This window comes from Saccoglossus kowalevskii, chromosome 1 (assembly GCF_978046115.1).
Source record: "Saccoglossus kowalevskii chromosome 1, keSacKowa6.1, whole genome shotgun sequence".
Lineage (NCBI taxonomy): Eukaryota > Metazoa > Hemichordata > Enteropneusta > Harrimaniidae > Saccoglossus > Saccoglossus kowalevskii.
This window is the reverse complement of record NC_140641.1, coordinates 28930513-28944080: the sequence shown is the minus strand read 5'-3', so window position 1 is coordinate 28944080 and position 13568 is coordinate 28930513. Positions and strand designations below refer to the sequence as shown.

General features: G+C 34.2%; 1 protein-coding gene across 1 annotated transcript; it reads left to right on the top strand.

Moving 5' to 3' along the window:
- The first annotated feature begins 7121 nt into the window (after window positions 1-7121).
- LOC102807290 (TWiK family of potassium channels protein 18-like) lies at window positions 7122-9802 on the top strand. Its single transcript, XM_006822552.1, has 2 exons — window positions 7122-7530; window positions 9120-9802. Exons 1-2 carry the CDS (start codon window positions 7122-7124, stop codon window positions 9800-9802), a joined length of 1092 nt encoding a protein of 363 aa, XP_006822615.1.
- Window positions 9803-13568: the final 3766 nt, after the last annotated feature.

Here is a 13568-nt window from a genome sequence, read left to right as displayed (position 1 = left end):
TGATTTGTTATGTTTTATATGGCCTAAACACGGGAGAGAGTATAACAAGCATTCTACCTCAATTGACCAACACTTTTGTGTAAATTAATTAATATTATACTTAATGTTCGAGATTTACTTTTCGGATGATGTTTTGTCTTAAGGAATATATTCAAATCTATTCGCTTAAACAAGAATATTGCTGGTTCAAATGGTGCAAAGATCCTTTGCTTTTTTCAGACCAGCTGTTCAATTGAGGCCATATTATGTATTATCTTCCAGCATGGCGTACGCAATACGAACAAAAACGCATGAAATCCACGCATGCTACTCTTTCATCATCAACACTCATAATACGGAAAATACGAAAAATGATAGTTTAAAATTGTTAGTTGATAATCCGCTGCGCATGTCAAAATAGTGGCATTGGGCAAGAGCTCATTATCGTGTCGTTGTAACTAATTCGTTCAAGTGAATAATGTTGATATTAGCACATTTTTACTCTTTGCTTTATGCCAACAGTCTGAACAATATGTGTCTTATGTGCAAGTATATGTGCGTCACCGTAACGCCATAAGTTACAGCGTGCCATAATTACACTGGGTATATCATTCTACTATATATGGAAATGCGAATTCTAAATATGAAACGATTACGCGCGTAAGCGTCCTCTAATAAATAAATAAAAACAAACATGGCAGCCCCTAGGGTTTGACCGGACCCCATACAAAAAAGTTTGCTCAATCTGTTTTAAACGTTTCGTATTTCGGCATTACCATGATGTATCCTTGGGAAGAAAAGATGTATAATAATAAGGTTATTACGAGGATACCGAAAAGTATGCACAAAGAAAATACAGCGGGAGTATTGACCGACGCGCAGCGGAGGTTGATGGGACCGCTACTGTTTGAGTAATAACCACATATTATTTAATAGACAGACATATTTAGCGGTTTTCCACCTTAATGAATAGTCAAACAAACTTTCATTTATCTAGAGGGAACCAGTTAAAATAGTTTGACTATATGAGTGGTAACTTTTTCGAAGGGAATGTGGGCTTATTGGAGAACATACTAGTGCGTATTTAGCATATAATTCTTGCTACTCACAAGTCACTCGTGACACCTTCTAAACTTCATATCAAGAAAGACATCGGCGACTTCTGAGATGATCCTTTGGGGCTACGATTGATATATTACCTGCATATATGCTTTGCATTGAATATTTCGTTTTCTCACAGATTATACCACATTTTTATGTGTAGGTGTTTATTGCTTTGTGCGTATGGATTATTTGTCAGTATTTAGTTGGTGTTATTTGTAATAAATATAATCAATGTGCCAAATTGAAGGTCATTTTAAACTAGATATTGTACAAATAACAACAAATATTGTATATAATAATAACATATTGCAAAAGGTGTGAATTCGTACACATACATCATACAGTTAGTTGAGGGTATATTTATTAGGTTTTTATATATTATAGCTATTATTATATATTATATGCCATGTCACTAAAAGCTTATTAGTCCTACAGATCAATGATACTACTTAATTAATTAATTATGTCTAAAGTCAATCAGTAATTGGACATGGAACATTGAACAAGTTATTCGGTGGTTCAGAACTAAGTACACAAATTCAGAGACATGAGAATGGTTATGTTAATATATCGATACAAATTGTCGAATATTTATTTCATTAATTTCACTTTCAACACTGACATTATAGGTGAATAACTATTCCTATGCGTATATTTATAATCAGACAAAGTCCTTTATTTTGCTCCAGTTAACATGAGTAAAAATTACGAAACTAAGACCCGTGACACACATGACATATCCTCGTATTTTGTAGATAAAAGGGCTGCTGGCTTAAACATAATAATACAAAAGAGATTGTCGATGATATGTTCAACTGATCGAACGACTACCTGATTGACAATGGATACAAAGAAAAAGCTGTGTCGCCCACGGCATGTTATTTGCACTGCACGTACACACTTAGCGACTGATTACACTATTACCCGACAACATCCTCTGTAACCTTTCCTCGTTCTAATAATGTATACTGAACTAAATTACATGATGTAGGAATAATAACATATGACATTAACAATGATCAAATGACTAATACACAATCGATAATATACACCACAATAATTTATGAATTTGAAATAAATACGCCCAATAAATTATGTAATCAATACTAGAATGACACATGATGTCACCGGCGATCATCTATGCCAAACATTACTTATATTTAACCACAAGCTCATTGTATCCACCAATCTTTCGAATTATAGTCGCTTTCTAGCGAATTCTTGGTTATACAGGCCATATCGTAGCATATGAACTCATAAATGTGCATCCTATAAATAGGAGAGACTGAGCTAGATATTGGTGGCAGGGTGTGTATCACCTTCTGATGATGGTAACATTTAACTCGCCCTTGTCCCACAGCCTTGTAGAAAGCCGAACATTAGTGTCAAATTCAAGACAACGATCTAAATTTGAAGCAGAAAAAGCAGATTTACCTGTTTCCAAGTTGAGCTGTATATTTCATTGATAATCACTATATTTAGAATTGTTGGTGGAAAGTATATCATCAGTATTTGTGAAGTAATAAAGGAGTAATTCAGTCACCAAAGGATTACAATTTGTTTCCCATTGGGATGTCTATATGTATATCATACATATATCATGTACCTCCAAACTTGTTAAATATGATTTCAATCAGAAATTCCAGAATCCTTAGTCTTCACTGTAGAAAATGAAAATTTAGGTCGCAGCGTGGATAATCTTCACTCTAACAGACGCATGCTCATTATATTCATCACTTTAACAATTTGTTGTTGTTTTATTATGAAATTAAATAGTAGACATTTTCGCATAAATATTTTGCATTTGTCATAGAATTTCACCAAATTCACTCATATTTCATTTATATAAACAATACACGATTTATGAATAGACTACAAAATACCAGTGTGATCAAAAGTTGAAAATCAAGCTTCTAAAAGGTTTTATCCGCTATTCTTAATTACCAATGAAACCACAAATTGCGTATTGTATATACGTATTTTACTGAATAAAACGTTCTTGAATAAAATATTGAACTTTTCTCAAAATACGAGATTTCCTTGTCACATTTCGTCTGATTCTTAGTCCAGAAAGGTGATTGGTCTACAAGATGACTGTGTTAGCATTAAACTTGGCCAGATTTTCACAAAAGAGTATTTTGCCTTGGGAAGGAATTTCAATGTCTTTGCCAGTCAGTGACGATTGCTGAATCTGGATATTTGCTTGATTTGTGCTCCTAATAATTAGATAATGACCAGTCCGTGGTAAGAAGTGCAATAATCCCCATATAAAGACCTGCACCACATCATCTTCTGAGATGCTTTACACTAGAAAAATAGTATTAATGGTTGTTTGCCAGTTGCCAAACATTGATGGAGCTCTTTTTCCTGCATGTGTCTGTCTGAAAGTTTCGGGTTTCGTGTTAGAGTCAATTCTATATCTAAAAGTGTTAAAATGTGGGTTAATCGTCGCAGAAGGTCCATCCAAAAAGAATGCTGTACGCGATCCAATCTTTGAATAGGAATACAAAGGGCATCAATTTTTTAGTTGATGTTGACAGTTTTTCAACGATTTTCAATGATTCATTCCTGAATGGGATCTGTCACATGCTGTTATGGTTGTTGTCTAGAAAGTTTTCGTAGTGCGAAGGCATATAATTTGAACTTTTTCTAACAGTAGTCATTGACTGAGGTGTAAGGTTGCATAAATACTCGGCACTGAGATAAACAGTAATTAATGTAAAAAGGACAATTCTGAATGTTTTAGTAGTCAATTGGTTAATAACATTATATGTGGGTATTAATATTTCTGTCAGTTAAAATTATATATCGCCTTTTGACAATGCAAATATTATAATAATACTTGCAACTAAAATTGGCTTGCTATAATTAGAAGATATATTTTATAGAATCTATTCACAAGCCTTATTTATATTTGATGGTTTTCATATGAACATTTATGCTAACATTTCCTTTTTGAATCTGAAACGTACGCGTTGTGACCATTCTGTGCACGTTTTGAAAGCCTGTTATCAGCCGGCTCAGCTTAATAACTTAATATTACATGTATGATCGTAAATAATCCATCGACTCTTCACGTTTTCCTCGTAAAGGCGTGTTCCCACTCTTGAGTTCCTATTTTTTTAATTTTTTTACTACCAACGTGTAGGTTCAACCAGTACAATCGTGTCATCCATTTCGTCAACTGAACCTTACAATTCGGAACTGCTGAACGATTATTATTCATCAACTTTGCATATTTATCACAAAGGTCTTTTTTGTCGGGTTGATGAATCCGTATTAGTATATTATTTTAGAATTGTCTGTATTTGGTTTCATGTAATAGTTGGTTTAGCATTATCATATAGCATTACAAACAGGTAGTCCACGTCATGAGTCACATACCCCTCGTCTCGATATTATCGCTATATCCCAAACGGGGGTGAGCGATAGCAATAGAATTGAGACAGATGGTCTGGGGGTAGTCACACGTTGTGCTTATGGGCAAGGAAGGAAAATGGTTGCAATGTCGTTGTAATCATTTTCAATTTTGACGACGGATCGTTTCTATTGAGATGAAATCATCGTGTCAAGTGATAGAGTTTCTTTATTTAGTTGTAGTTCTTTTAAAAAAAAAACATAACACCTGCTCTTCTTGCGTATACCGCAGCAACAAGGGATTACTTTTCAGCACAGTTCTCCAGTCGAAAGCTGAAAAAAGAATTAGGTATTGATGTTGGACTACGTTGCCCATAGGAGAGGTTATGAAGCACTGACTTGTCCTTTTTATGTCATTTTCATTACGAATATTCGTCGGAGCGAATAAATAGAATTTTCTATGAGTATTATAAAGAGTGATTCGAAATTCTTGTTAACGTTTGTAACGGATTTTATATATATTCATTCATTTGTCAACAAATTTCCCATCCTACCATATCCCGTCGCCACAGTAAATTGTGTAAATTCGGTCCCGGCGGTCAATGATCTGTAGAAAACCTGTCACTGTAATCGAAACATCTTTTATGCGCGATATATGGGTCTTATATGAACAAAGATGGCGACTTTTTCGCAGACCAACGAGTATAAAACTGAGACGTTACAAAGCTTTAACTATGTAATCTTTGGTGATTTGAAGGTATCACCGGCGGTAATTAGTGCAAATCGCGCTCAAAGAAAACTCACACGCGCGATTCCCATCAAAATAGCGCATTGGATTGAGGGAAAATCAATGTTTATCAACATAAAATTCGCACCTGCGCGACGCATCGACCACCGACCTTTAAAAAAAAAGATTTGTTTACCAGTGTCATTCAGAGGTATCCCGCCGTCCTTCGCACTTCATGGCAGAGAAAAATCCTTGTCCACAGGACCAAAAATTAACAGGGAGTAAATTACGATAATGGAAGTATTGCATATGCATGACCAATCACTTGCTTGCTCTTTACCACTAACAGAATATTTGCTGTAATACTTAACAAAGAAACTCAGCAAGAAAAGTCTGTCGGCTTAAAGTGAATTTGTTATAACTACCCCCCCCCCCCGGAAGAATTGCAAGTTGAAATGTTCATATGTTACAAAATTCTATTCTGCTTATTAAGCTTGCCGAAATAAATTGTTTTCTTGTGTAGTTTCAACGCTGCTTGACCTACCTTTGGTGATTTTGTTTGTGGTGACGTATACAAAGTTTAACATTTTCAACAATACATGGAATTTTGGTGTAATATTCGGGTCTGATATTTTCGAAATATGCGGAAAAGCGTTTTTGCGGAAAACGTACGGGTATTTCATTGCAGACCAATTTCCTTAATTTTTTTGGAGTACATAAATCAATCATTTGGAACATTTTCTTTGCATCATATCATATCCTAGCAACCATGACAAGGCACAAATTGCAACTGTGGTTGAACATTTTTGATTTTTTTTTTCTTGTTGCACCATGTTTATGTACAAGGAATTCCTTCTCGTGTCAGCATAGAATGTTTTAATAAATCCGTGGAAGAAATTGTCGGTGATGCAGACACTGCGAACTAAACTGCTCTAAATTTAATACTTATATGGTATCTAGGTCAATGTTTGTTGAGATAGATTTCTGTTTTTAAGACATTTATCAGACTCATTCTTTATACATGTGTACTTCGAGATTTATTTTGTGTGATTAAAATGTGTATGCAATTACAAAACACCATATAGTAAACACACTTGATGATATACCTAACAATGGCTCCGTAACAACGACTACCAATTTGTAGTTCATAGAAGGCAGTACACAATATTTCCATAATTGCTGGGCACACTTGTTTTGAGCTACCCAGTCTCGTTTAGTTCGATAGAACCTTGTTAAATCGGGTGTCACCTTAGCCGGTAGCTCCTTTTTTTTTTATTTATTCTCGTATTCCGCTACCAAGTCCATAGTGCGCGCGCGACATGCATCTTCAAGATGTAAACTATTTAGCCCACAACTAGTATTTATTACAGACTAGCGCGATTAGAACATTGCTTTCCAATGTGTTGACGCATAAACCATTCACAGTATTAAAATAAAGAACAATGGATACTAATTAATGATAATGATAATGATAAAATAATTCAGGCATAGCAGAATTCCGGAAATTAAAAATGATAAGTACGCGCTTGTAACGGTTACTTAATTATCTTCCATTGGATTTGTCACAACATGAATAAATTAAAAAAACTCTTGATTAGAATTATTTAACAAAAAATAGAGAGTAAACGAAATATGTCGATAAAGTTTTTATTACATAAAAATGTACATATACAAGCGCCAGCATTATGTCGATACACACACTAATATGTTTAATATTTTAGAAATAATTAGAATATTATAATGTAATATATGAAATGGAATTGTTTGATGAATCATGCATGAAGGAGCGCTTTCACAAATATATCGCTTGATCCGTTAACACACAACGGTACATTGAGCACAAGAGCAGCGTAGCGCAAGTACAGCGTGGTTTACAAAATAACCACTCCCCATATATTTAGTGTAGTCGGTCAGAATATCTACTTTTATTTTCCCTCCACAGCTACTGTAAACAATGGCGGATACTAAAGAAACACGTCTACGGAGTTTCTGGCTCCGCTACGGTCTTCTTTTAAGGAACTTCGGATTCGTGGGAGTTCTTGCACTGTATTTAATATTCGGAGGCGTTATGTTTCTATACATTGAAGGCAGTCGTGACGAACAACGAGAGAATGATATTTGCCACATGATGACAAAACTTGTCATGAAGACCGAAGTCAACATCAGCAACATGTTGACCTCTGACATTGTCAATGTAACAGAGAATGTACAGAACGTCAATTTCACTGAGATGCTTACCGATACATTCTCCAATCTGGGGACGGAGCTGTGTGAATTGCACGATGCTGAGCATCCCAACACGATGTTGCCATGGAGAATGTCATCCGCTGTTTTCTTTTGTTTTACAGTTGTCACAACAATCGGTGAGTACGCACACTATTTTTTTGAATACAAGAAGTGATCAATTATAGATATTCATAAGTATAAGTGGCATAATATATAGGGCCTTTTGACAGACAATTCATTGAAATTAACATGACGGGTAAAACAGCAGTGACGTGTCTCAAAAGATTATGTATTATGTATAGCTAACACAATGCGATACATTATCGATTGTAAAGCTATTAATACAAACATTAGTATGTATGTATATACGCTAAGTCACGTTCAACTTTGAATCGCGTTAACCATATAATGTATATGTATCATATAATGTAGCGAATGAATAAATTAATCGGGACAGAGAATTATAAAAACAATGGAAATAATATGGGAAATATCCAGGCGAGAAGTGGCAATTAAATATTAAACTTGTTTTGTATCATTTGTTCACCTACATGTAGCCGATTCATCTAATAGTAGGCTTTATTTCTGAGCAATGCTGTCTAACTTATGTAGTTATTTAAGACAGTACGATATGAATTGTACGGTACCACTACTGTCTATATGGAATGACATTAAATGCTGTATTTAGAGTGAAATCTTCAGAACTAATGTCAGTATGGTGTTGAGCTAGTATATCAACAGTACACGATTTCTCTATAATACGTAACACGTTTGCGATCTATTCAAGTACAGCAGCTACTTTTTTTGCAAATTGGCACAGTTGAGCCCATTTACTGTGAACTTTAGGTCAAAATATTACGTCATAATGGCAGCTTCGCTGAAATTGATGTATGATTCAATAAAGCTGGAACAATATAAAGTGTTCAAGTTTAGTGAACCAATACTGCACACACACATTGTTAAATGAATGTTAATCGAAAAAACAATATATACTACAATGAGATGTAAAATAGTAAGTGCAACTTATTGCAAACAATAAAGTAAAGGCAATATCGAATGAATGACAAACAATGTAATAAACCTATTCATCGTGTTGTCGTTGCCACAGCACTGTTTCTTGTGTTATTTGTGTTGTTACTATTGTGTGTCATACGCACTAAAACACGATTAAGGTGTTGGGATCTGTATGTGCACATCATAGCGTTCATTTTCCTTAAATAAACTTTATGACACTCATTATACTGTCCATTACACTGATCTCATAGCCGTCATGTGGCATGTAAAGAGAATATCTCAAGAATAACCTTAAGTGACATCGGATTTAATCAACGAGTGTTGTAATTACCATTTGCTCCTACAGTCAAGTATCGGAACAAATTGAAATTACGGCACGAGTAATATTGTTGGGTTATGAATTTCAAACCCTGTATATTTCGTAAATATTTCGCAGCTTCTAAAGAGAAAACCTTACACAGAAATTTGAATTTGTAATCATTTGCATAAAAGATGCCGCTCATTGACACTATTGCAATTAGTAAATAGATATAGACATTTATATTTACTGCTAAGCATTGGCACTATTTGTGAGTCATTTCTAACTGGTCTTTTCACAATCCGTGAATATTTTAACTATACATGGTGAAACAAATTATTACAATGCCATTTTTATTTTCATATATTGTTATGCGTGGTTTCGACTTACAAATTATGTTTTTCTTTTCTCCAGGATATGGTAATATCGTCCCAGTTACGCGTGTGGGTCGTGTATTGACCATCGTATATGCTATAGCCGGCATACCACTTCTGTTATTAGTTCTTTCGGTCATTGGACAGAATCTAGCAAAGCGTTTCAAAATGTTCTGTGTCAAGTTGATGTGCCAAAAAGTGAAGGTTGGTGCACGCCTAGAAAGTCCAGTGAGTACGATCAGCACACCGTCCAATACACTCGTCACTGTCCGTAGAAATAACGATACCACTAAAGACACTTTCTACGCGGCATTCGGAGGAGCCTTATGTCGTCATGAAGCCACACAAACAGACGAGTTGACGGACTGCGACAAGAAAGAAAACAGTGCAGGCAATACTAGCACTAGTCCTGAATGCGTCATGTTAATCACCCTTTGTGTTATAATTTACATCACCCTTGGAGCATTAATTCAAGTCTACATCGAGGAATGGTCATTCCTAGACGGGTTTTATTTCATTTTTGTGTCATTATCAACTATTGGCTTTGGAGATGTGATGCCTGAAGTTACTAACGACAAAAGCCGTCAGGCTATTGGGCCATTTTTATGTGTTTACATACTTTTTGGAATGTCGCTGTTGTCAACAATGTTTACGTTAGTACAAGATCGGGTGTTGGAAATATTTTACAGAATCAAAAATAAATTATGTGACACAGATGATTAATTATTCCAGTAAATGTTGTAGCTAAGTAAAATATGATATTAACTTTCATGTGAGTTTCCTGAGACAATCTATGCAAATTTTCACTATGAATAATTTACTAGGTTCGCTATATTAAAATTTCTCAAACATACTCATGTGTGATGAGTTTTACGTATACATTAAAACACCATAAATTAGTGAATATGGTGTCCTAGACGGTTAGCTCAAATTTCAAAAGGCAATTACTTTACATGCATCGAACATTGAAGCGAGGGAGTCGTCATCTGCGCATGCGTCAAATGGCCACAACGTGTCATTGTATACAAACAAGCGTCTACCCATGAGCCTTTGCGTTTTTAGCGTGCGTTGTTATCGTCGCTTGGGACTCAATTCGCAGGTGTCGACCTTAAAGGCTTCAAGAGTACAAACTTGAATATAAAAACGAAGTTTTCATCGATCTGATATTACACTACGTTATGCACTTGTTACGTACTACCAAAAATATGCTGGAATAAGTCATTACTTTGTTCTCAAAATCGCTACCTACGTTGTCGGTTGAAATGCACGTGGTAACTTGGTTGAAAATAAATAGAGAAATTACCTTTTTTTAGGATTACTACGTGTTTTCTGTCATCTGCAATTTAATGAAGGCAAACGAAGAAAACCACTTGATTTTAAAATCCGTCCTAAATCATGTTAGTTTGGTATAACATGTGAGACAATCTTGTAAGTATAATAATGTATGAGATATTTTGAAAGTTATTTAATTTAAACTGTAAGTTTGAAAAGAGATTGAAACAAACATCACTCAATAACATCAGATCAATACTATGTAAACAATAACAATTTAAGTATGTAGGAATAATTGCTAACCAGCATGCACTCTTTCAAATGTTTCGACAACACGATTGACACATTTTCAAATGAAATAGTTCGGAGAGGGTTAGATATTCCTATGTATCTCAGTTTGGTCGGTTGTTAGGTCCTGCATATTTTTAGTCGTGGGTGTTTATCCTGCACTAGGTGACTTACAATTGTTCACATAGTGTTGATCTGATCTTGTTAATTCATGTTTGTTTCTTCCTCGCCTCCTCTAATTCGTATATTCACTCTTAATCCATTCTCTGGATTCATCAGACCAACTTCACAATAGCAACATTGATGCTCTATCTATTTGACTCTCTCTAAATTATTTATTTTATAAGTTGTTATAAAAGCGTTAAAGGTCATACATGTATGGGTTTGATTTAGAATAATTAACATACATTTCAGCAACGTAATGTCGCATTGAAGATCATCGTTTATCATTAGAGTCATTTTCCAATGAAAGTCTTGCACTCAACTATCAATTGATTTCGAAATCTTTGATAATACACAATTGAACTTGCAAAAATTGCAAAGATTGTATACTGGGTATTATTTTGCCCTAAATCATTGTTATTGAATATTACTTCTACAGTGAGCTAATATTAAAGTGTAATTTTGTGTACACACAAAGCAAAGAAAAAAATACTACACCCCCTTTTCAGACGTATCCAGCGTGTTAAAAAGAATGAACATATCGGAATAGCTTTTAGGTAAATTTAACCCAATAGCAAAATTCAAAATATGATATTGATTCCTCGACTTATATACAGCTGAATATGTGCGTTTACTGGAATTCAAACTTTTCGTAAAATTTTAGAAACGATACCAAATAACTGTTAACATGGATACTTCAAAACAGTAATAAACTGATACAAACAATAACATATTTAAGCTTTTTCTTCGTTGATATAAATTAACGTGCCCAATCTTTAGCCTTGTGGTATTGTTGTCTCGAATGCAGTTACCTCGAATTTCCGGGAAAAGAAAAAATAGTTATAACTCTATTTCAATCCCATTTTCTTCAAATCTCCCCAATTACATATATGAATTCAGGCTATATACATTCCATTTTGTTCACCTTTCACTTTTCTATCCGTCCAATAGTGTGATATTTTAAAAGTATTTTTCTTTAACCAGAGCTCCTCTGGCACAGCAATAATTCACATTAACAATAAAACATGAATTCCTAATATTAGCATTTTCCTGTTGAATTCTGCCTAACGGTTCTATAATTTATGCAGCATGCAATATCTGGTCCAGTAAATGCATGAATTTAAGTGTTAGTTAAGGTAGAGATGCAGGTTCGTGGGCACTTGGGAGTGAATTTTTTTTTTTTTTTTGCTTTTTATTATCCAAAAAGTCTTGGCTATGGACTGTTGAAATTTTGTAGAATTGTGAAAAGTGGAACATACTCAAAAAACGATTTTAAAATATAGATAACTGGTGCAAAATTATCTCTTTTGAATGCTTAGCAAGATTTACCAAGGCTGTACATAAATAATAAAAAAAAACATGGTGGAAAAAAAGAAATGACGGGATCTCCATATTATGCACTGTATTTAACATTTTACAAAACGATAATACATTTAAATTTGACACTGTAACAGCCATTTTAATTATGAGCATTAGCAAACTTCTTACTGAGTGAATTGTTATGCAAATTAGCAATTATCTCAGCTTCATTTTAGTGCACATTCCAGAATTTAAAAAAAATAGCTCGTAGATGCTTTGATCTTTTGTTTTGAAATTTTCACAAATGATTGACAATGTGTTTATCTTCAAAACGCCGTCGGGGCATTGTATTTAGTTGAATAGTGTTACAGCAATCGTACAGACAACTAGCCTGGGTGTTAATTTATGCATAAACTTGAAGTAGTGAAATTTGAGCTGCTGCCCTACAAAATTGACAACTGGTAGACAGTTTTCAATACGGCGTTTTCTTCATAGTAAACAGATGTACACATAAACCAATTTTGACAGGAAACAGAAGCATGGTTTAGAAGCTAATTTTTTTTAAATCACTTTTGACCAAAAAAGCACATTTTTGTGCATATTTCAAGTTTTGTGGACAAGAGAGGTCATCTTGGTTTCCTAATTAACCAATTAAAATACCTGTCAGGTAAACTGCATCTCTACCTTAAACACGTGATTAATGGGTGGAGGCCGCTGCAAATGACAATGTAGTACACAGCTGATGACGCTGGTTTTATCAATTGCATTTTCCATATGTATTGTAATGGAGTAACAATACCACATTTTATTTAGGATAACTTCCGCTTCGCATCTATCCTTGGTAAATCTAAAAGACATTCGGTCCAAGTTGTTGTTACTTCTTTAAAGAACAATTTCCGAGAAAAATAAATAATAATTTGTTTGTTTTATTTGAAATGTTTAATATTAGATATTCACAATGTGTTATAATTACTGTTTTGACACAGGTGTTTTATAATATAATAATACACATGTTTTCAATTTTAACAGTGTGCTTCCATTTAAAAAAAAAGAAGTGGATTTTCATAAATAACATGAAAGTGCAGCGAAGATTCAGTGTTTAAATGTGTGACTCCGGTTGATATATCCTAAAAAATTGAAAAGACCATGCTGATAGTAGAGTATAACTCAAATCGGTATATGCCCCCAAAAAACATAGTATTAATAAAGGTGTGACTTACATTAATATCTCATCAAAGATAACTGGCGCAAAAATGTATGTAAAATTGAATTCATAAAGTTGTTTGAATGTTACATTTCAGAATAAGGTAGTAAATTGGTTCATATAATATGCAGATCAGTTGAACCGTATATTATAAAGAGGTGATCAGTTTCATGACATGCTTCTTTACAAATGTATTACCGCACAATTGACCAAGCTTGTGAGATTACTTTGTTTCCTCAAGAGAATAGTAGTGTGCGACATTTT

Coding starts and splice junctions, on each gene's coding strand:
- LOC102807290 (XM_006822552.1), top strand. CDS start 7,122: ATGGCGGATACTAAAGAAACACGTCTACGGAGTTTCTGGCTCCGCTAC. Junction 7,531..9,119: donor TACAGTTGTCACAACAATCG/GTGAGTACGCAC, acceptor TCTTTTCTCCAG/GATATGGTAATATCGTCCCA.